The sequence below is a fragment of the Notolepis coatsorum genome (genome assembly GCF_963971535.1).
Source record: "Notolepis coatsorum genome assembly, chromosome: 6".
In the NCBI taxonomy this organism is placed as follows: Eukaryota; Metazoa; Chordata; class Actinopteri; order Aulopiformes; family Paralepididae; genus Notolepis; species Notolepis coatsorum.
This window is the reverse complement of record NC_140170.1, coordinates 161512547-161538307: the sequence shown is the minus strand read 5'-3', so window position 1 is coordinate 161538307 and position 25761 is coordinate 161512547. Positions and strand designations below refer to the sequence as shown.

General features: G+C 42.8%; 1 protein-coding gene across 1 annotated transcript in view; it reads right to left on the bottom strand.

The window, feature by feature from the left end:
- Positions 1–668: 668 nt before the first annotated feature.
- cdh4 (cadherin 4, type 1, R-cadherin (retinal)) overlaps positions 669–25761 on the bottom strand; it is a gene marked incomplete at both ends in the record, with an annotated part of 154469 nt that continues 129376 nt past the window's right edge. Inside the window, 5 exons of the mRNA XM_084315791.1 lie at positions 669–875; positions 2509–2673; positions 4905–5044; positions 7660–7893; positions 20416–20652. Coding sequence (XP_084171917.1) covers positions 669–875; positions 2509–2673; positions 4905–5044; positions 7660–7893; positions 20416–20652 — 983 coding nt within the window. The remainder of the gene's footprint in view (positions 876–2508; positions 2674–4904; positions 5045–7659; positions 7894–20415; positions 20653–25761) is intronic.

Below are 25761 nucleotides of genomic sequence, written 5' to 3'. Positions count from 1 at the left end.
GATATAGAGAGAGAGAGAGAGAGAGAGAGATAGAGAGAGAGAGAGAGAGAGAGAGAGAGAGAGAGAGAGAGAGAGAGAGAGAGAGAGAGAGAGAGAGAGAGAGAGAGAGAGAGAGAGAGAGAGAGAGAGAGTCCTTTTCTGGAAACATTCTCTTCCGTGTGTGTGTGTGTGTGTGTTTGTGTGTGTGTGTGTGAGACTTAAAAAAAATATGACAGTTTTGTCCCGACAAACCGATCAAAGTACAGAATCACCACTCGTCGTGTCTCTCACACCTGCCTCAGTTTGTCCCCTTAAAGAGAGATCCAAGCCTGGCACGGTGAGAACAAACAGAACAACAAAACGACCCACTAAAAGAACTCACCACAAAAATAAAAAAAAAAATAAAAAAAAAAGCCAGAATACAGTTGCGTCGCAGCGGATCTCGTGAGTGAGTGAGTGAGGCCCTCAGGTGTCTACTGTGGAGTCCATCTCATGTTCTTAAACGGCCCGCGGGTTTCAAGGAGCATCCGTCTGAGAACCAACCCTATACTTCCCCCCAATCGCCCCCCACCCCTGCAAATCCCCCACCCCCCTCCTCCTCCCGCCTCTACTTCGTCAGCCCAGCCCAAATCCCCCGACCCCCCCCCCCCCTCCCCTCCCCGCACCCCATCCCCCTCCTCGTCTCTCTCTCAGTCGTCGTCCCCTCCTCCGTAAAGGTCGGCCAGCTTCTTGAAACGCGGCCCCCAGTCGTTGAGGTAGTCGTAGTCCTGGTCCCCTGAGCTGCTGGAGTTCAGGGAGCTCACGGAGCCGGCGGTGGAACCACTGCCCTCGTAGTCAAACACCAGCAGGGAGTCGTAGGGAGGGGCTGTGGGGTCATTGTCTGCCGCCCGCAGACCCTGGAGAGACAGAGGGAGGGAGAGAGAGAGAGAGAGAAACCTTCAATCTCCTATCTGAATGCCTGGAGTCGCGTGATTGTAATCAAAATGGTAATGAATGAAATCTGCATTCAATCTATGGCATAAGGAAAACATGTCTTTTTTACATTAATACACGTTGTCATGACCAGTGATGGGAATAACGGCGTTGCTAACGGCGTTACTTTTTTCAGTAACGAGTAATCTAACAGATTACTCTTCCAATCTTAATAACGCCGTTACCGTTACTGCCAAAAAATGCGGCGCGTTACTATGATTGAAGCAGTTTTTTCCATCAGACCAACTAGATCTCTGCGCCGAGAGGCAATACTTTTTTTCCTTCCTTGGTTAGTGGGCAGTGCGCGAGACAAGCGCATACATGCTGATGATTGGCTGAGGTTGAGTACAATTTCATGGTAAGCCAATCAGAGGTAGAGTTGGGCGGGTGTTCGAAAGCACGCATAGTCAGACACACAACGAAAACACAAGCGAGTCAGTCAACGAGAGGCCGCGGTCCGCGGGTCCGTGTACGTTTTGATAGTTTGTTTGGCGAGCCCAAATAATCCAAAAGGAATCCAACGAACAACACAAGCGAGCCAGTCAACGAGAGACGGGTCCATGAGCGTTTTTTGTTCGCACTTGTGTTTGTTGTGTTGCAGCGCAGGGCACTATACAGTAGTGGAGGCTCTAGTCTACTGCTGACAGCCTTATCAACATAGTGCTGCACTTCCTGGTTTAATAGCACAGTCTTCAGGTGCTCAGAGAGAGAGAGAACTAGAGAGATACAGAAAGAGAGTGAGAGACACACACAACACATCTGTTTTTTTGTTTTATTTGCACTACAAAGAGTGTATATCTGTATGTCTTAAATGTCATGATTAGATATATGTATGTCATAATGATAAATGTCATTTATGAATTGAAAATGGGGGACCCTGATGTAAACAAGACGAAAGTCTTTCTCTGGTCTGCATCCCCTTAACAATTGTGTGTATTGAGCTGTACTGTACTGTACCCATTCTGCAATCTGTTAATAAGAAATGTTCAATCAATCAGTATATATTTGTTATTTATTTTTGGTATAGTGCTTAACAAGCATAATTTAATGTTGCCCAGTTGTAGCCTGTTGAGGGGCAATACATATCAAAAGTTCCAAAACATCTATTGTGTTTGTATTTGTATGATCCACTATATAAACATAGTAATTATAATATCTACATACATGACATTTGATTGGAGGCTAGTCTCACTTTGTCCCACAGCAACATTAAAATAGTTTAGATTTGTGTACGTTGTTTATGTAAAAGATGTACTTGAAAGTAACGCAATAGTTACTTTCTGAAGTAACTAGTTACTTTTATAATTTGTAACTGAGTAAGTAATTTAGTTACTTTTTGGAAGAAGTAACTAGTAACTGTAACTAGTTACTTTTTTAAAGTAACTTGCCCAACACTGGTCATGACTGGCAATAGAAACAAATGATTACCTAAAATACTGTAATGAAAACAATCTTTCTGCCAAATGATTCACAATGGATAAAAATAAAGTCACATATAAATGAACAGTTGATGCTGTGTGCAGGGTGGTACGTTATCATCAAATCAAATGGACGTACATCATTGATGAAGTCTCCTATGTCTCCAGGATGGGGCAGACTGGGCCTGACGGGGTACTGGGACTCAGCGATCACAGGCCTCTCGTCCACCCTCCTCACCCCAGAGGGCTTACTGATGATGTGGTCCAGAGACTCGGGCTGCTGCAGCTGGCTCAGATCATAGTCCTGCAGTGGGGGGAGGGGGGGTCAGTTTGTTGCTGCATTCTGGTAAATGAAGAGTATGGATCATATTCACAGTTGGTTTAAAAATATATATAATTTAAAAGAAGAAGAACGAGAAGAAGATAAACCTATTCTTACAAAATGATTGTGGGCATGAAAGCAAAGGTTGCTTTGGAATGTTCTTTTGTGGTTTTAAGCTGCCTCAAGATGGCTTTACTTTCAAAACGGTGACATTTCAGAGTAGCAGTTTTGGGGTCTTTGGTCGACCAAAAATGGGGTCTTGGGAACAATCTCAATGGGGCACAGACACATTTACATTTACATTCGTCATTTAGCTGACGCTTTTATCCAAAGCAAGTTCTGTACAACAGGTCAGCAGGAAAGGTACAACTCTTTCAACTGAGTAACAACCATGTTCATCAAACAGTGTTGAACTTGGGTGCTGCAGTCTTGAGTGCATAGTAGCAAAGACATATTGGCATAGTAGATAGTAATAGTATAGGCAAGGACGATTATTTTGTAGCAAAGTGCCTGATAGTAAAAGACAGTACGAAGGTTAGACATGTGCTCATCAAGAATATCTACAAGCCAGGGCTGGCCTGAGGTATCCTAACTATTCCCAAGGGAGTTTAGCTCCAAACCCGCTCCATAGTGTAACAAACTGCTGTGGCCTCCGATAGCGCACTGTGATTGGCTGAGACGCTTTCGACACTGGCTTCCGCCTCTCTACTGTTTGTCTCAAACTGTCAGCCTTATTGTTACTAGTCTTCTACAGTTGGAAATCAGTGAATAATAATCAGAGAGAATATATGTTAAAATAGCTAAACTAGCTACTTCATTGTCTCAGCCATTTTAGATTTACGTTAGGGGCACTACGTTATGGGTCCCCAAATCAAATCCAGCTTAAGGCTCCGTAAAGGTTTGGGCTGGCCCTGCTCCCAGTGAACTTATAGTGGTAGGCAGTAGGCACCATCACCTAAGCTGATCTTATCTGCCTTTCTGGGTCACTATGAAGCTCTTATATGCATATTCTTGGTATGGTTGGAAAGATATACTCCTTATCTTTGCATTTCAGTCTGATGAAGGCAGAGGTCATTGGAGATCTTGGAAACGGCCCCATTCTCTCACCTTTCTTTGCTTAATATTATCTGCACAATGACTTTTGAAACTTTTTCAGCTTTGACCCAGATGATGAAGTTCTGTCTGATGCCAGGACCCAGGCTCATTAAAGCTGCATTAGGCAACTTCGTAGAAATGAGTGAGTTTACCTGCCCAGCAGAAATAGAGCAAGCTCTGCATCACTTTTCAAGCCCATGCATGCGCAACAAAGACTTTCCACAGACTCCCAGAGGCACCAGCAGCGTTAAGCAGAATAAAAAAAAAAGGTAATTAATTCCCAGCAGGTGGTATTTTACTTTTCTGATGTGGAACGTGACGGTGTTGTTTGTTTTTCGATGCAACCCCGAGACCGCCACTTAGCAGGCCAAACACATCTGATTGGTTGTTAAAATTGGGCTGAATCTGATTTGGGCTGGCAGTATGAACAAGGCGAAGCCCGAAGGAATACTTCCTCGTTGGAAAGCCGCATCACCAGGGTACGTAGTTACTGGCGATTACGTCGTTACTAGGGGTGTAACGATGCATCGGTTCATCGAAATGCATCGATTCTAATGTGACGAATCAACTGCATCGATTTGAATATGTTAGAATCAATTATAATCAAAATGAATCGAAATGAAAAGAATTAAATTTTTTATTTTTTTTTTGTGTGTATTGTTTTTATTGACCTATAGTCCATTCATGCATTTTTGGGGGGGAATTAACTGATAGAAAAAGTATCGAAAATGTATCGAATCGAAGTCAAATGAAGAGATTTCATGATGCATTGAATCGTTGCCTGAATAATCGTAATTAATCATTGTGAGGTCTCATCGTTACACCCCTAGTCGTTACCACAGCAACCCATGCAGGTAGGTTTGGTGATGTCTGGACACACAGAATGTGATCTGATCACTTGCTGATCACAAGTGCAGACAGTCCGTCTTAAATATAGGTCTGACTTTAGATCAGATTCGCCTGCAGCTTGAACGAAGCCATAATGGATGTAAATGGTGTGAAGTTGACGACTTGAAGAATGTGTACGAGAAGCTTGCTTCAAATGTACGTTTAAAAAAAATAAGAAATCTTAAATAAATTCAATCAATCAATCAATCAATCAGAGTGTGAACGCTCACCTGGTCCTCCTCTCCACCTCCCTCCTCGTCATACTTGAGGATGTTGTCTCTGACGTCGTCCTCTGGGTCGATCAGCAGGGGCTTGGCCTGGCGCTCCTTCTCCCTGCGCTTCATCCACACCACGAACAGCAGCACCATACCTGGCAGGGACACGTCGCACATTTCAATGATTCATTTATGTCCACAGAGGAGAGAAAGGAACAGGACATAAATACTGGGGGCTGCAGAACAGATGGTGTCGTAGAGATAATTCCACACACAGGCAATAACTTTACCCAGAAATGGGCCGTATTTCCAGGCTGGTATATAATACATGTAATGGAACAGACAATCTCGCTTAGAATAATGTAAATATGTAAATGAGAGTCCTACACGGCCTCTCCCTATCAGCCTACACAGCCTCTCTCTACCAGCCAGAGTTAATTATATTGTCTATTGTTTACACTGCCTTTTTATTCTATTTTTATTTTGACTTATCCACTGTACTATAATTAAATTACTAAATTACATTACCTCCCCTCCCCCCTCCCCCATGCTGCTGTGATGCCTGAATTTCCCCAAGGGGATCAATAAAGGAATATTTTATCTTATCTTATCGTATCTTATCTACCAGCCTACACAGCCTCTATCTCTACTAGTGTTGTCAAAAATATCGATTTTTCGATACATATCGATTCTGAATATTTAAAACAGTTTCAATACTAATTTCCCGCAATATCGATATTTAATTATTCATATTTTTTTATTTATTTTTTGTATAAGGAAGTTGCATTGTTTATTTCAATACCTGTAATAGTACAGTAGTCCACACACACATACACATGTGCATTCAGTTAAGTTGGAATATGACTGTAATACAAACAGTTCAGTTTGTCAGGTACATGCGACACAGATTTACTTCATTTCTAAGATTATATCATTTAGTTATTTTTAAATGTGTGATCTAAAGATAAACAAAGGGTTTTAAAAGTGTTATATTTATCTTCTCTTATAGTACCAGAGAGAAGCTGAGGAGAATCAACCAGCAACAAAAGCAAAATGTATAATTTTTTTTTATATATTTATATATATATATTATTTTTACATTTTAAGATTGAACCTTTTCCCTGTGGTATCGAATATCGATACGTTTCAAGGTATCATATCGAAGTTCGAAATTCCAGTATCGTGACAACACTACTCTCTACCAGTCTAAACAGCCTCTCTCTCTCTACCAGTCTACACAGCCTCTCTCTCTCTACCAGTCTACACAGCCTCTCTCTCTACCAGTCTACACAGCCTCTCTCTCTCTACCAGTCTAAACAGCCTCTCTCTCTCTACCAGTCTACACAGCCTCTCTCTCTCTACCAGTCTACACAGCCTCTCTCTCTACCAGTCTACACAGCCTCTCTCTACCAGTCTACACAGCCTCTCTCTCTACCAGTCTACACAGCCTCTCTCTACCAGTCTACACAGCCTCTCTCTACCAGTCTACACAGCCTCTCTCTCTACCAGTCTACACAGCCTCTCTCTACCAGTCTACACAGCCTCTCTCTACCAGTCTACACAGCCTCTCTCTACCAGTCTACACAGCCTCTCTCTCTCTACCAGTCTACACAGCCTCTCTCTCTCTACCAGTCTACACAGCCTCTCTCTACCAGTCTACACCGCCTCTCTCTCTCTCTACCAGTCTACACCGCCTCTCTCTCTCTCTACCAGTCTACACCGCCTCTCTCTCTCTACCAGTCTACACAGCCTCTCTCTCTCTACCAGTCTACACCGCCTCTCTCTCTCTACCAGTCTACACAGCCTCTCTCTCTCTACCAGTCTACACCGCCTCTCTCTCTCTCTACCAGTCTACACCGCCTCTCTCTCTCTCTACCAGTCTACACAGCCTCTCTCTACCAGTCTACACAGCCTCTCTCTCTCTACCAGTCTACACAGCCTCTCTCTACCAGTCTACACAGTCTCTCTCTACCAGTCTACACCGCCTCTGTCTCTCTACCAGTCTACACAGCCTCTCTCTCTCTACCAGTCTACACAGCCTCTCTCTCTCTCTACCAGTCTACACAGCCTCTCTCTACCAGTCTACACCGCCTCTCTCTCTCTACCAGTCTACACCGCCTCTCTCTCTCTACCAGCCTACACAGCCTCTCTCTCTCTCTCTACCAGTCTACACCGCCTCTCTCTCTCTACCAGTCTACACCGCCTCTCTCTCTCTACCAGCCTACACCGCCTCTCTCTCTCTACCAGTCTACACAGTCTCTCTCTCTCTACCAGCCTACACAGCCTCTCTCTCTCTACCAGTCTACACAGCCTCTCTCTCTCTACCAGTCTACACCGCCTCTCTCGCTCTCTACCAGTCTACACAGCCTCTCTCTCTCTACCAGTCTACACAGCCTCTCTCTCTCTACCAGTCTACACCGCCTCTGTCTCTCTACCAGTCTACACAGCCTCTCTCTCTCTACCAGCCTACACAGCCTCTCTCTCTCTACCAGTCTACACAGCCTCTCTCTCTCTACCAGTCTACACAGCCTCTCTCTCTCTACCAGTCTACACAGCCTCTCTCTCTCTACCAGTCTACACAGCCTCTCTCTCTCTACCAGTCTACACAGCCTCTCTCTCTCTACCAGTCTACACCGCCTCTCTCTCTCTCTACCAGTCTACACAGCCTCTCTCTCTCTACCAGTCTACACAGCCTCTCTCTACCAGTCTACACAGCCTCTGTCTCTCTACCAGCCTACATGACCTCTCTCTCCAGCAGCCTGTCACTCACTGAGCAGGATGATGATACAGATGAGGATGGCGATGATGGCTCCGGTGCCCAGGCCGGCAGCTGCCACGGCCCCCGTGGTGGAGCAATCTCCGTTCTCATCGCAGGGACACACTTTGATCCTGATCATGGAGCGGTTGGACAGGGGGGGGTTCCCGGAGTCGGACACAATGACGGGGATCTCGTACACCCCTGCTTCCAGGTAAGGGATCTTCAGCCTCAGCTGTGCATAGTCGCCTGGAGAGAGAGAGAGAGAGAGAGAGAGAGAGAGATAGAAATATATTTTTTTTACGTTGATTATTCACTTACTGTTGTATTGTTGGATGCTGTGTTGTGCTTGTGTCTAATTGACATTGTGGAGGCATCCCTTACATGTCTTTCGATGGACGTTGAAATTTCATAAAACTACACTACCCAGCTCACACCAGCCACTGGCAACGGAAGTCCAACCGTTTTTCACATAATTGTTCTGACGTGATTTTCGTGTTTATATCTCACACAAACAAACCTCAACGTTATTGCCATGAAATACAACGTATATTGTTTCTTTACAATATGTTCACGGTCTGTCATGGTCCCAGCCAGGGACCCTACCTGAACAATATGAACAGTGGTTTTCTGCCGCCCTCTGGTGGCCAAACGCAGCAGCAACTCCCGTCAAACTCCTAGGTTTGCTGGATAATATTAATACTATGATTAATGCTGTGCTGCCTCTATTCATGTTGTGTTTCCCCGTTTTAGCTTGTGTTTAAAAGGTTTATCTTTTCATATGTTTCCATTAAGGTTTTCATTTACATATGTTTCCTGAAAGGTTTATCCTTTACATATGTTTCCTGAAAGGGTTAATCATTTACATATGTTTCCAGAAAAGGTTTATCCTTTACATGTTTCCTGAAAGGGTTAATCCTTTACATATGTTTCCAGAAAATGTTATCTCTTTATATGTATGTTTCCAGTAAGATAATTCCTTTACACATGCTTTTGTTTACAGGGTGAGATTTCTTTTTGCTAATGTTTTGTGTTCACCTGTCTTGGCCATGCCTGGGCCCTGTTTCTTGTACCTGGATAACTGAGTTAGCCGGATAACTTTAGCTGGATAACTGGGTTAGCCGGACTTTCCGGTTTCATGTACCTGGATTTTCCAAATCACCATGACAACATATCCAAAAGTTTGAGCCTGGTCGAAAGCAGAGTTCAAGTTCAAGTTAGCCTGAACTATCGCCACGCCCCCGCAAAGAAGTGACAGCCTGTTTCCTGAAACTATTCCCACAGTCTACGATCTGCATTATACCATTCTGAATTACGTTTTTGTGCTCCATTCTTCCAGAGGGGGCTTTTGAAATGTAAAATAGACCCAAAATGCTGATATTAAATTCACTTTGTCCTAAATAATGCACGTTATATATACCGTGGCGACGGTGGCGCTCGCTCGTGCGATGTACACATGATGTGGTTATTTTAATTGTAACTGGGATTAAGATGTCTGATGAGATGCGCTGTTTGACGGATTTGAGAAATTGAATGAGCCGTTGACGTCACATTAATGAATGAGGATAAAGAGATAAACTTCATTCAAAACAAAGGATATTCTAAACACGGGTCTCTCGTTCATTAATGTATAAACAATGAATTTATCCCATCTGGCCCAGTGGCCCAGCGGTAGTGCTCAAGCCTGCCAATCCAGCCACCGGGGTTCAAATCCCGGCGTTTCCAATATGATTTTTTTGAATATAATATTAATGATTATACGCCAAAGTAGCCTGGTTTTAAGTTAAAATATTATAAATCTACATGCATTGAGGATGTCATTCTTTATATAGCTCTCAACGTGCACCAAATTGAATTATTCCTATATTGCAAAAAGAAGGAAAAGACTAGGGTCTTGAACCCCGGTCGTCCGTGTGAAAGTCAAAAGAAGAACCCGTTACACCACAGAGGAGATAAGTAAAAGATTGACTATACATCAATCAATGGGTAAGAGAGCCGTATCGTAATTCTGTATAACAGTTAACTAATAATTTTCGCTAGCAAGATCTCATTTGATTATTCAATCCAGCAGGCAAGTTTAAAGAAATATAATCTGATTGATTGAGGTAATGAGGGACTTAGAATTAGCCTATAGATAACGCATTTAACTTGTCGGCGAGGCGATTGAGCCGTATTGCAATCTGTCAATAAAGTCTTAAATCAATTAATCAATCAATGCCGTTGAGAATCAGGATCTCTGCCATCGATACGTGCTGGCTTTTCACCTAAAACGGCCGCGCGCATTTAGCCTGACTCGCAAGTCTGGCTTGAGTTAACGAGACTGAATCCACCTTTGTGAAACAGGAAAATCCCGGCTTCGAACATCGGGTTAACTGAAGCTGGATAATGGACATCTTGATCGACTTAGTTGAACCACGTACATGAAACAGGGCCCTGGCCTTAAACCAGCTGGCACCCATTAGTAATCACGGGGAGAATTTATTCCTGCCGTTTCTCACATTCCCTGTCGTGCCATTGTCATTGTTTTGTTTTGCAACCTTGTGTTCGGTCACTCACTCGTTTCACTCCTGTATTCCCTGTGAGTCCGTTTCTTATTCCAGCACTGCTGTGTTTTGTTTTACCGGGTTTTGCAGTTTGCTTTTGTTTTGTATCAGTGTTGCTTACTCAACTGCCTAAGTAAAAGCCCGTTCATTTCATTCCGTCGTCTCTGCCTCTACTCTCTCTGCTCGTGTCCTGCATTTGGGGTCTCCTCACCTATTCCCACACCGAACCCTCACACGGTCTTTGCTGCCCTGTAACGGGCACCTGGTGGTACTAAATCCAGATTTAACTGCCATTGGAAAGAGGAGATCCATAGATGTATGTGTATGACTTGGCCATAATAAGGTCATTTATATAAATCATCTGCCCTTTATTAATTTGCTTAGATTTTTAGTACACTTGATCTCAAGAAGGTGCTGAATGAGCTCAGTGGCAATTTCTCACGTCTGGTCAATGTTAGCATGGTGTTATTCACCATCAAAGATGGAGAAAAAACTGATCCATAGATGTCCCTATACCAATAGCATGCAAATGGACCTTGCAGAAGCGGAGCAATCTTCCATTTACTATGTATTTTTAGGCCGATTTTCTGGAAATATGGCTAGTGATTCCTGTCTGAATCACTGTATATTATTTGAGCCTCTAGCCGTATCGCTGTAATCAAGACCAGGAAGAACAATCTGCTGTAATCAGTAAACCTTCTACTCTGTCGAGTAGCTCAAAACATTCACTACAGATTTGCTGCAATTAGCCACAGTTGAGTCATTAATGTTCCATGAGACATAAAATAATATCATGTTTTCATCCCTAAACAACTTTGTGCCAATCAGCACATACAGTAGTATGTAGAATGTAGTATTTTAGTACAACTAAAATATATTTGATACGCACGCACACACACACACACACACACACACACACACACACGCACGCGCACACACACACACACACACACCAAGGGAAGTTCAAGTTCATGGACAAGTTTTGTTTTATTTGTCACATATAAGGTACATGTACAATATAGTGAAATGCTTGGTTCTGTATGAGCCTCCTGAGATTGTGCTTCATACAGTAAAAGAGTAAAAGACCAAACATTATACAAAATGTGACCAGGTAGACCTTAGGGCTTGTTGAGCCATCTTCAAAAAAAATTTGATGTCATTGTCAACACACAGGGTTGGAAACGAGAGCAGCCCGATGGATAAAGCGATATAAAGAAACTAATAGCCAAATAAATGTGAAGTTATCTTTGAACCTCTGTTGTCAAGCATTGTCAATATAACCCCCCGCAGAGTCACATTAGAACGTTAGCTTAGCGGCCGTTGCTGTGCTAAAGCAAGTCCTCTCAGCATCCTTAGCCAAATTGAAATGCCAAAACTATTTATGGCAAGGTCTGTGAGCAAGTGGAGAAAAACTCAGTACAATTAAACACTATGCAACGACCACTGCAAACGGCGAGTGAATAGTCAAGTAACGTTAACGCCATTGCTACTGCTGTGACTAGCTGCTCTAGTAGTCTACCGGTCACAAGGTATCGTCAAAATCTATATCCAGCTACCAGGTTGCTGTCAGTGAAAACAGTAGTCAACTGTAGTCGATTAAATTACTTTATTATGACATTAGGTAGCTATAAATCCAATCTAACGAAATTCGTTCGCTCATAAAATTTGTGACATTTTAAATGTGATTTATAACAGACTGTTATAACAGAACGAACAATATACAAAACTAAAATGTACAAAAATGCTAAAATGAGGTAGAAGAGGTTGTGCAAATGTGTGAGAATAAATAGATAAAATATGGTGTAATGTATAAAAGTTGTTTAGAGTGTTTAAAGTGAATGTTTAAAGTGAGTGTGTGCATGTGCATGTTGTCTGCAATGAATGTTAGAATTGATGAGTTAGTGTTACATAGAGTCCACATTGAGCAGCCTGATGGCCTGGGGTACATACTGTGATCTCTGACTGACACACACACACACACACACACACACCGCACGCACACACACACACACACACACACACACACACACACACACACACACACACACACACACACACACACACACACACACACACACACACACACACACACACACACACACACACACACACACACACACACAAAAGCACTAAAGGCATTGCACATCACCTATAACATCTATCAGTCAGCCGAGCTGAGACAAGAGCCACTGAGGGGGGAAGAATCCAGGTATGTGATCAGATTTGTCCTCAAGACAACTGCTGTGATCCATCCATCTGGGTGGATTAGCTGACAGATCGCTCTCTTGGGGGACGCGGAGATGAATGGAACTCATTTGTCACAAACGACAGATCGTATGTCAACATCGCGGTCGGCAGAGTTTTTCCTCTGTGTGGCTCCTTCTCTTCTTTTATCCGCTTCACACAGAGACTCCCTTCTTCACGGCTCAGAGCTGTGGTTCACTTGTCGTCGCGGCTCCGTTGTGGCTAGAAGGTATACGCCTATTGTCGATTTTTCATCTAGAGGAGGTTGTTTATAAACCTAACCCTAAACCTTAACCTCGCCGGAGACATCACACCCCGCCTTAACCTAAAATAGAGCCAAAATGATCTTACAATTACAATATTGTGCTAGATAATGTATATTGTTATCAACAGAGATGTAACCATCACAACGCTATAGTATAAAATGCACACAAAAGGAAGTGCGACAATTGCATTTGTCGCACCGTGCATTGGATGGATATTAGTGAATGTGGCATTAGGTCAGAATGCCGGCATATGTGGGCGTGTCCAACTTGTTCTTTTGGTAATTTGGTGACCAGAGATGCAAGCGCCTCCTTGGCACAGCGCAAGGCAGGGTTGGAGTAGGAGGAATACATTATTAGCAGGTGGAGTTGGGGCTGGCTTCAATTATGGGCAATCAAATCAGCTCCACTCCCTTTAAGAACAATATGCGTGTTGGGCGGCTGGGTAGCGTAGAGGTCTAAGCACTCACCTACCACCGCAGAGACTCTGGGTTTGAATCCAGCTGTCAGCGGTACCTCTGGCTTGGTCGTCCCTACGAACACAATAATGACAGTGTTCGCAGGTGGGAAGCCGGTGGGGTGTGAGTCCTGGGCCCTCATTTATCAATGCTGCGTACGCACATATATGCGTAAATCATTTCTAAGCAAAGTGTGGGATTTATCAATATGAACGTGTGCTTGAGATTGTGCGTACATCTACGCACAGCTCCGACCGTGCGTAAATGGCACCAAGCAGTACAATAGGAAAACGGCAACAGACGGAATAAGCTTCCATGCATTTGTTTCAACACCGACGTGTTCGGTATGACTCATAATTAATTATAGTTAATTGTAAAATAGAGACACAAGTGTAATTATTGTCAAACCCGATAAATAGCATTTGGAATAGGTCTTTCCGAATGAATGCAGCATGGTTTATCTTGCGTTATCAGAAGACTTCTCACGGGGAGCGTGGTTTCAGAGATAGGGCAGTCTATTTGCCCAGCAAACATAATATTAAGTAGAGTCCGCTACCCGAGACATATTGGGATCCAAATTGGAGCATGGAACAAAACGCATTAATTCCATCCCTGTGTACATTCAAGTCCTCTCCACCCTGGGATCTTTGGCCACCGGCACGGTCCAGCGTGATATTGGAGATGGATCAAGCAATAGACTGTACCCATGTAGCTGTCAAAGCTCCATCAATAAACAAATTCAGTTATGTGAATAGAAAGGGATTCCACTCAGTCAATGTACATATAATCTGCAATGCGCATTTGGCTGATAAATGTCGTTGTGGCCGGGAGGAACGCACAACTCATTCAGGCCTAATTGTATTTAATTAAATTGTAATGTTATTACTGGGGTATCTGTAATTAAAATATCACTTAAATGCAGGTGATCTGGGTTATCCACTAAAGCCATAGTTAATGACTCTGACCAACCCAACAGGAGCGCAATTATAACGGGTAGTCAAGAGGATCATACAGCAGTTTTAAGTAAGTCTCCCCTGGCAAGGTCTTAATCTAACTTTAGAAAACCTAGACGAAAAAAGGAGTTTATTTTCCAGTATGATTATCACAATGACTCAATCGCAAGCGCAAAAAAGCTTTTATTCTCCATTGGGTTGCAATTTGCTTCAGTGACTCATTCATTTCAGTCATTACAGTGCAAATGTCGGTTCAGCTTGTCATTTATTTCTGTCAATGTGCTGGTTCTGTAGGACTGCGTCAGTCAACACCCTTGGCTCCAGGCACACAAATATTTAAAATCATACAATTAAATATTGTTTAAAATAAAAAGCTAAATACTATTATTTTGTGTATCATGTTTCCAAATAATATTGTTCACAACTAAATGCTTTCTACCTTCAATTTGTTGGTTAGATGACCTCCATGATCAATCTCGCTCTCAGTGAAGTTTCTCATAATATAGATTGCTTAGCCATTATTCCACATTAATGAATTAGGGGCGGTTCTGTATGCAAATACTTAGAATTGTGCACAAGCATAGACGGTAAGAACAATTGGTATTTATCAACAGCATGTGTGCGTAAGACCTGTGTACGCATGTTTGATAAATCCAGATTTTTCGGTGAGTAGAGACATTCTAAATTCTGTGCGTAGGAACGAAAATACAACACTTTCTACGCATTATTGATTAATGAGGGCCCTGGTCATTCCAAACAGCGACAGTGAACCCACCCCTAAATATCGGTCGGCCGATAATATCGGACATCCCTATCTGCTTCCATTCATTGTGCTAAGCTACAGTAGGCTAATGTGCACCCAGATAGCTTTCTACTGAACGCACAGAGAGGAAACTGGTATCTATCTTCTTGTCTTCTTGACCAGACGAGCCACTGTCACCGTAAGATGACAGCATATTTCACAATGAGATCCCCCTTTGTCCGACATACTGTACTTACTAGTCTGAATTCCATTCCAATCATAGCAAGGAGTCTCAAGGGTAACTTGGTTTTGACCCGGCCGCGTCAATATGCTTGTCTTCGCACCTTATATAATAAAAATATGATGAAAATGAACTGTGTGCTCCAGTGCTTTCTTTGGATTAAGGGCTCTATTTCCGCTCGCCGTGCAAAGCGCTGACGCGGGTGTATTGGGTATTTGGTCAGGCGCACAGTGATTTCTTTCTACTTACATCTGTTTGGCAATTCTGTGGGTCGAAGAGAACTCGCTTGAGCCGTCATGGGCGGCGGAGCTGGGGTTCTGTCGATACAGATCGCTGTACAATTTTGTTATCCATTTTGGCATATGATCACACCTGCGTCTCTGAAGACCGCGTCTAAGTGCAGACACATTTCGTGACGGTAGTCTGGACAAGGGCGCACAGGAACATCTGTTCAAACTCCAACACGCCGTTATTATTGATGTCAGACCGTGCATTTCATCCCACTTTGAAGTAAATCGTTCAACTGAATGAAACCTTCTAATCAGTTAATCACAACAAGCTATGTCAGCTTTACACTTGTGCTTATTGAATTCATAATGTGGATCAGAATCAACCGACACGCATGAAAACGTCATGGTGACGGGGATTCCATTCCAACAGGTATTCAACCTGAGATAATCTTAATGCAACCGTGAGCGCAACACACTATAAGAGAAAAGGACACGTGAGGACTTGGGAGAGTGGACGAAATAGTTGGCTTTGCATTGTAGAAATCTAATTAAAAGTAGTATAGCAGCTTCTCAATGACAGTCATTGCTCATATTCAAAGACATCTCTGAGAAGCACAATTAGTCTACATACCTGCAGTCTTCCTCTGGGGTCTGCTGGGGGACTGTGGGGAAGACTGAGGACTGGCAGTCAGCGGTGGATTATTACAGGCTACTGTGCTGGCTGGAAACTAATTATACAGGCTATATATATAATTGGCCAACGTTGTCTTTGGCTTGTGGAGGAGTGAGTCATGTTACATTTCGTGAGATAGGCCTGTGGAATAATGATCTGATAGCTGCCTCTTTTTGTTTTGTTGGGTAATGGAGATCATGGATTGCTCTTAAATACGATAACTGAATTAATGCAAATGTCAATAGACTATGGACCACAAGTGTATGACACAAAAATTAATTATTCATTAATTTATAATGGGATGGTTTATCTACAAGCACATATTACCATTGGATCTCTTTGGCCTTGGTTGAAGTTATTCTGACGTATCCAGGCGCATTATTGTTCCTTTTTCTTCTTTTTTTTCTTTCTATCATTTTCTCCCATCCCCAATTTAGTCGATTATGCCAATTCCCTTCCTGGTCGTTGCGCACATTGCCCCACTGTCGGTCTGGGGAGGGTGTATCACATGCCTCCTCTGATACATGTGGAGTCGCCAGCCGCTTCTTTTCACCTGACAGCGAGGGAGGTTCACTGTCGCTGTTTGGAATGACCAGGGCCCTCATTAATCAATAATGCGTAGAAAGTGTTGTATTTTCGTTCCTACGCACAGAATTTAGAATGTCTCTACTCACCGAAAAATCTGGATTTATCAAACATGCGTACACAGGTCTTACGCACACATGCTGTTGATAAATACCAATTGTTCTTACCGTCTATGCTTGTGCACAATTCTAAGTATTTGCATACAGAACCGCCCCTAATTCATTAATGTGGAATAATGGCTAAGCAATCTATATTATGAGAAACTTCACTGAGAGCGAGATTGATCATGGAGGTCATCTAACCAACAAATTGAAGGTAGAAAGCATTTAGTTGTGAACAATATTATTTGGAAACATGATACACAAAATAATAGTATTTAGCTTTTTATTTTAAACAATATTTAATCGTATGATTTTAAATATTTGTGTGCCTGGAGCCAAGGGTGTTGACTGACGCAGTCCTACAGAACCAGAGAGGAAACTGGTATCTATCTTCTTGTCTCTCTCTGGAGAAGACGGTAAGCGGTATTTCCCAAAATGTTGCCGTGTTCCTTTAACTCGTTCTGCACCATACCCGACATTTCTCGGGTTTCGTCACCAACGGTTGAGCGCCATACCCGAGATTTCTTGGGTTTAGATCCTTTGATCTTTTCCCTTTGATCCCCATTCTAAACACTCGCGCGGACCTCCCTGTGTATCCCTTGCACCGCTGCCTACTTTAAAATTGCAATGACGATCGTATCCCGCCAGGTGGCAGTATCGCCTACCTTTTGAACTGGGATAGTTTAGTGTGGGGCCACTTTAGTGTGGGGAGTGTCTGCAGGAACTCATCCCCCTCAGAGGGAATCAGGACAGAGCAATCGGTCAGAGATTCTATCGCCTCAAACCTATTGTTTCCCGTATGATAGCCATGCCCAATATACACGAGTAATTGTGATCGCGATGGGATCACTGGGATTATTCTTTCTGGAGTATCTTCTGACTAAGGTAAAGTCTATTCTATGCAGCGGTGCGTTCCTGATATCAACTGTGGTTGCACGCACGCTAATGGCGCCACGTGCACGCACGCACGCTCCCGCGCATGCGCATAAATGTCCCCTCGCTTGAGCACAGACTACAGACAGTGCCTAATTGCCTCTACGAATGGAATGTAACACATTTCATTCACAAGTTAGGTGTGAATGTATGTGAGAACGTATTTAACACACCTGACGACTGGCGCTATTGATATGCAAAGTAGCCCAGGTGGGTACTTATAGCGAGTTGGCGAGTGCAGCGCATTCCTGTGTGCGTGCACGCGCTTCTGCTCAAATCTTTGCTCAAATCTTACCCTGCACGGAGTGCAACCCCGTCCCATGACCAACGCATGCCTGATTCTATGTCTATTTTAGCGAACCTAAAACATGCTTTTGTACCGATCACAGCGTCGTCATTTACCAAACCTAAAACATGCTTTTGTACCGATCACAGTTTCGAGGTAAAACGAACCCCCACCCCCTTGATGATTTAGTGAAGAAACATATATATATGGTATATACCTTTGATTTGGAAATATTTGGAGTTTCAGGCGAGCAACCCGAACGATTTGGGCATAATGCATATAAGACGTCATATCTCGCAATCTAGAAAAAAGGACTGGATGTAGAGTAGAAATGAACTGGTTTGTCAATGTTGGACTATAAACAATGCCTGTCAAATGAGCCGTACTATTGTCTCCATAGCTATAATACAGACCACATGATGGGTCCGCAAACATCGCAAAAATTCTCAATAACGCTGGCGCCATTGAGTAAAGATGGGAAAACAGCGTGGCAGTCAATGAGTTAAGCAATAGCTAACGACAGGCTGTGATATATGGTTATTATATCACAGCTAAGGCCGTAGTTGGTTTAAAAAAATCAGTTACCAAGTAGGCTATGGCAATATGAAAGTAAACCACACAAATGAAATGTTTATGTTTTTATTAGTACTTTATTAGAACCTCTCTTAGTCCATAAATGGGCATATGTGCGTGCCCCACTGCCCCAGTCTCCTCCGTAGACCAGACTGTCTCATTTAACAAGGCTTTTTTTCTTCAGACGTGGAGTGATACTGACTTGTGAAAAGGAATTAGAATCATAGCTGTGGATATACGCTCATTATACCATGGCTAGTGTAAGATTCTGATCAAACTGGCCAGTATCACGTCTTCGTCTGTTTGGCTCTCCATCCAATTCCTCTGCGTTGTGTACTTTTAATGGTCCTGACGTCTCCGATACTGGTAGATAAGATCCTTATCTTCCCCCGTTAGTGCAATCCATAAACCATAATACTCCTCCACCTCCGTAAGAATTCGACACTTCGACAACGTGAAATACCTTACAAGGAAAAGCGTGGTTTTATTTCTCTAAACAGAAACCTCAGCTCAGATGTTAACAGATTGTATTGTCCTTGAAGAGTCTATTTCTATTGATCTTCCGGTGTGTTCATCTATCGTCCTTTTGTTATTCAGTCCAATAGTGTTCAGGCCTGTTCGTTAGCCTTCCCTCCTCGTGTTAGCCGAAGCTACTGTAATGATGATGTGGCATTCTCCCTTTCCCCCCCCCTCCGTGGTAGAGGAGGAAGAGTCTCTCCTCTGTGTGATCTCAGTCCTACTCGCTCTTGGTCAGTTTCTAGTCTGCTCAACACCCGGAAACACCGTTCGACTTATAGATGTTCGTCGTCGCAACGACGGCCCCGCCTTCTGGTTGTCATGTGACGTGTTGTCATGACAACTGCATAACCTTTAACACTAATAAACTCACGTTTCATTAAGATGAACCTCTCACCCTCCTGTCCTGGGAGACAGTACACTCTAATCTCAGATGTTCTTCTAAGGAATTCATAACAAAACCCTTGCTGACGCGGCCTGTGCCTGTGAAACCACTGGTTCCACCACCGTTCTATCACCGTCTCCTGCTACCATTTTAGCTGTGGTCATCTCTCCCCAATCTATACATCACATGCATTGAAAAAGCACCGTTTTCTCTCACTAGGAACCAATCACATTGCTTGATTTGTCTACCCGTTTTATAACATGGCATATACTATGGAGCTCATTATGCATAAAGGTTCTGATCTGAGTGCTGATCTGCTCTCACTTTGAGAGGCTTTGCGAAAAATATCCAGGACTCTTAAAAACTAATTAAGGCTTTTTGACCTACATGATATAAAAACAGACTTGATTTTGAGGAATCTACTGTATTTTACACATCGATGCAGTGAGATTTCCACATTCATATATATATTTTACTACACACCTTGGAAGAACACACGGACACCACCACACACATATATGAGCTGTAAACATCATCAATATGTGACAGAGCCCAGCAGTTTGTGGCACAAGTCTCAGTTATTTTTCAGATTTCTACAGTACATAATGTACGCTTTCAAATGATGTGTCATACATTGAAATCTGGAAATATATGAAGAAGATATTTGAATCTAGTTAAACCTCAAGTCTCAGAGCAGAGGAAATCAAATACAAAATGTGGCTGCATTTCTAACACCTTGGCAGTCAGGTAGTAGGTCACAAACTGCCTTTTTTATATTTTTTTTTACAAAATCTTTACTATTTAGAGATACTATAACTGTTAGCTGTTACAGTAAATGTGTTCTTAAACATTCAAACTGTGCTAATATGGAAAAAACTATAAAAAAAACAATAGAAAAAAACATTTAATTTATTTTCTCGAGATCTGACTTCCAGACATGAGTATCTTACCGCTGGGCCTGGTCCCATATGAGATGAGTCCTTGAGTATTGAGTCCCCACAGCCTACAACGCTACGATCCCCCCCCCCTGGTCCCACGGTCTTACCGTTGAGACGGGAGACGGTCCAGTTCCGTCGGACAGTGGGGGGGAACGTGGGCAGCTCGAAGACGAAGGGCCCCACGTTGGGGTCGGCATCAGCGTCCGATGCCGTGATGTTGACTCTGGAGTTGGGCCGCGCGCGCTCACACACCTGGGCCTCGCGGGGCATCAGCACCGGAGCATTGTCGTTCACATCAATCAGGTGAATCTGGAGGGTCCCCGTCCCACTGGCCTGGGGTGCGCCTGGGGGAAGGGCGGTATGGAGGAGGTGGAGGGAGGGGAAGGAGTATGGGGGGGGGGCATGAGAGAGCGAGAGAGAGAGAGAGAGAGAGAGAGAGAGAGAGAGAGAGAGAGAGAGAGAGAGAGAGAGAGAGAGAGAGAGAGAGAGAGAGAGAGAGAAAGAGTGAGAGAGAGTGAGTGAGTGAGAGAGAGAGAGGGAGATAGAGAGAGGGAGGGAGATGAGCAAACAAAGTAGACATGAGCAATGAAGCATCAGAATTCAAGCACTTGCTCTGCCTGAACTCTGTGTAGTCCCTGCTAATCACCTGCCTTTCAGTATATTTAATTTGAAAATGGTTCAGTGGGCAAATGTTTCTCCAAAAATAGTACAGTATACTGAACATGCTAGGGTGTTAAGATGCTAGGGTGTTACAATGCTATGGTGTTAAGATGCTAGGGTGTTACAATGCTAGGGTGTTACAATGCTAGGGTGTTACAATGCTAGGGTGTTACAATGCTAGGGTGTTACAATGCTAGGGTGTTAAAATGTTACAATGCTAGGGTGTTACAATGCTAGGGTGTTACAATGCTAGGGTGTTACAATGCTAGGGTGTTAAAATGTTACAATGCTAGGGTGTTACAATGCTAGGGTGTTACAATGCTAGGGTGTTACAATGCTAGGGTGTTAAAATACTAGGGTGTTACAATGCTAGGGTGAGGGTGTTAAAATGCTAGGGTGTTAAAATGCTAGGGTGTTAAAATGTTACAATGCTAGGGTGTTAAAATGCTAGGGTGTTAAAATGCTAGGGTGTTAAAATGCTAGGGTGTTAAAATGCTAGGGTGTTAAAATGTTAAAATGCTAGGGTGTTAAAATGCTAGGGAGTTAAAATGCTAGGGTGTTAAAATGTTACAATGCTAGGGTGTTAAAATACTAGGGTGTTAAAATGTTACAATGCTAGGGTATTAAAATGTTAGGGTGTTAAAATGCTAGGGTGTTAAAATGCTAGGGAGTTAAAATGCTAGGGTGTTAAAATGTTAAAATAAAATGTTAAAATGCTAGGGTGTTAAAATGCTAGGGAGTTAAGCTGCTAGGGTGTTAAAATGTTAAAATGCTAGGGTGTTAAAATGCTAGGGAGTTAAGCTGCTAGGGTGTTAACACATTGGCAACCGCTGGGACCCGTCTAATATAGTGGTTGAGGACCAGCTTTTGTCAACAGACCTGTGTCTTTTTGTAGAGCTAAATCTATACTTTATACTATTGCTATCTGTCCATTCTCATTGTCAATTGAGTTCATAAACCGTCCCTTCAAAATGGCTTAAAGAAAAAAAAATGCATCAATAGGTTGTCATTTTATAGCACCGTGAATATAAGCATTATAGCGGATTTTGTCTCGTATATTTTCTGGAAGGCTAGTTATAGAGCTAATAGCTGCTAATGTTATATCCAACGGCATTTCCGTTTTATAGATGCTAAAGAAATAACTCAAACTGCATATCATCGGGACTGTCCCAAAGCATGTATGCATCAAAGGGGGAGGGGGGGGGGGGGCGGGGGACGTTGTTTATTATTATTGATTAGCAATACCAGTGTTCGTGTAACTAGCCACATACGCTGCTCGGCTGGTTGCGTATCATAGCAAGCTCTGATCCGGCTGTAATTTATGTGAAAAAGATCTTACCATGAGCCGGTGGGATACCGTCTGGTAGATCGATATGTCCATTGGCTGATGATAAATCTGATAAATCTGATAAATCCCCTTATTCCATGGTGAAATCTGCAATTCGAAACGTAATCCACGGTAGAGGATGCTGATTCAGAATCCGGGTACTAAAAATCTCCATTGAAAGGGGAAAAAAAAAGTCATCCGTTCGCCCACAGGGCACATTGCAGTAGCACGATGGCGCCCCTAAGAGGATCTGGCCGGTATTGCATCTTCTCGAATTCACAGACTATGGAATATATGCAGTGCCACTCCGCGACCTTGACCCGGTTATTAAAATGGAATAAAAGCAATAACAACTTGCCACGGCTATTTTATTTTTATTTTTTTATCTTTCCCTGAGAGTCCACATTACAGTTCTACTTTTGTTTTGATGTGAAAAGTGATGCTGCATAAGATTACTGCACTTAGCACTGACTGAGAAAGCACATATTACAGTTCTACTTTGACAAACATATTTACAATTAGCATTTTCTAATATTAATAATATGAGAGTCCACATTAGTTCTACTTTTGTTTTGATGTGAAAGGTGATGCTGCATAAGAGGACTGCACTTAGCACTGACTGATAAAGTACATATTACAGTTCTACTTTATAAAATGCTAATTGTAAATATGTTTGGCAATGTTAATTAATAGGAGAAGGTCCACATTACAGTTCTACTTTTGTTTTGATGTGAAAAGTGATGCTGCATAAGATGACTGCACTTAGCACTGACTGAGAAAGTACATATTACAGTTCTACTTTGACGTTTTAATGTTGGACCAAAGCATTGCATGTAATTAGAATACAGGCAAATAAAAGTCATTTAGTTTAAAGTACAATCTTGGCTGTCTTTTTCTCTCAACGCTTCAATAGGTAGATCTTGCCTTCACCAAAAAAAATTAGGTGATCTTGGGCTTAAAAAGGTTGGTGACCACTGTGCTAGGGTGTTAACACTAGCACAGCCATGGAGAAAATGCCACTAATTCCCGCCAGGAACGGGTCAGATGACCCGACAGCTTATAATTATGAGAAATATGAGAAAAATAAACAGTGTAAACTATATAATTACCTCTAAATATATAAATATGAGGTTTACCACAATGAAATGTAGGTTTGAGTGACATAAATAAATAAATAAATAATAATAATAAATTTAAAATATTATAATATTTTTATCTTTTCTTTTTTGGATGGAAGAGCCACACATTGACGGGCAAAGAGCCACATGCAGCTCATGAGCCACGGGTTGGCCACCCCTGCGCTAGACGCTCGCAAAGTGCTGTGACTTTCGTCTGTTCCAACGGCCCATATGTGGAATAACGTTCTAATTACAAGGTGCAATACCAGCCAGATCCTCTTAGGGGCGCTATCGCGATAATGCAGTGTGCCCTGTGGCTGAACGGATCAGTCTTTTTTTTTTTACTTTCAATGGAGATTTCAGTTAGCAGGATTCTAGATGTGTAGCCTGTAGCTTGGATTACGTTTTGTATCGCAGATTTCACCATGCAATAAGGGGATTTATCATCAGCCAATGGACATATCGATCTACCAGATGGCGATCAACAATGGGGAAATGCTTGGGGACATCCCACCGGACCACGGTAAGATCTTTTTCACGTAAAGTACATCCCGATCGGGCCTTGTTTTGATAGCCATCCAGGCATTCGGCTTATGAGGCTAATGAGGCTAACGCGGTTATTGGTAATCGATAATCAGAAAAGACGTCCCCCGCCCCCCCCCCCCCCCCCCCCCCTTTCATGCATACATGCGTGAGGATCGTACCGATCATATGCAGTTTGAGTTTTAACTGGAGCGTATCTATAACCGAAATGCCATTGGATTTAACGTTATTAGCTATTAGCCCTGTATCTCGGCTTCCAGGAAATATACTAGACACGAGTATATACATGTTTCGATTCCATGCGTTGTGGACCAGAGCCACGATACTCGTTGCAAGTTGTTATTGTTTTATTCCATATTTATAACGCTATTAACGTCCGCTATCGAGATCCATTACCTACCCACATATTTGATTTTCGAAACATGTACTACCGGCCAGATCCGCTTAGGGGCGCCATCGCTCCACTGCAGTATCATTGAGGGGATACAAAAAAAATCTTTACAGTCCTGTGGGCGGATCATATGAGCCTCGATTCCAAACGAAGACCCTCCATCTTTGAATGTACACCGAATGTATTTTTCAGGCTGGAATAATGGGATTTATGATTAGCCAATGTACATATCGATCTACCAGAATCCGATGACTAATGAAGAAATGCTGCCGGCGATCACATGGCCTGACGGTAGGATACTATTACCCCAAATTACAGCTGGATTGGACATTGTTTTAAAACCTAACGTGATAGACCACTGACATTGGCTACCTGAACGCACACTCTATTGCTAATCAATAATACTAATCGGCGTTCCCCGCCGCCCCCATTTCATCCATAGATGCTCTGTAATAGTCCGGATGCTACGCAGTTTGTTTTATTTCATTCGTATATATACAGCAGAAATGGCGTTTGATATAACGGCGCCAACGTTTAGCCTATTTTCTAGCTTCCTGAAAAAAAGAAGAGACGAAAAGCGCGATAAACCTTATATTCACGACGCTATAAAATGACAACCAACCGATGGATTTTTATTTTCTTTAAGCCATTATGAAGGCACGGTTTATGCACTCAAGTGACAATGAGAATGGACAGATAGCAATACTATAAATGATATATCTCTTAGAAAGTACATAGGTTTGTAAACAAACCGCTGTCCTCTGAGGCATAAATCGCTGTGGGGCTCCGGTCGCCATAGTGTTAAAACAACAACAACAACAACAACAACAACAACAACAACAACAACAACAACAACAACAACAACAACAACAACAACAACAACACACCATAATGTTGTCCAACACTACCGATCAGAAAAACAATAACATGAAACTAGACTTGCATCAAGGTTTGGGCATTTATTGAAATTGTCATGGAGTATTGATCCTTTTTTAGATACTACAGGCCACAGTAGACATTAGTTACTATGGATAGTACGCACTACTAGTGTGGATAGTACTTATTACACGTAATGGGTGTAATTGGGACACGTGTTCGGGGGAGAGAAGGAGGGATGAGAGAGAGATACAAATGGAAATCATGGAAAATATAGATGGTAAAAAAGAAATCCCATAGAAAAACAACAACCGACTCTTCATTTGTTTTGCAAATCCTCTGGCGGCCTGCTATTCCGACGGGAGACGACATGAAGGCGACGAGGAGCGAGTCCTTGTTTACAGGCAGGAAGAGGCGATGCATTTGGCGCTGGAGCTCTCAGACAAAATACGACCACCGCGACAAATGAAAAGGACACATAAATATTTTACTGCCCGCGTCTGGAGCGCTGTGTCCTCTAGGAAGTGAAAGCACAGGC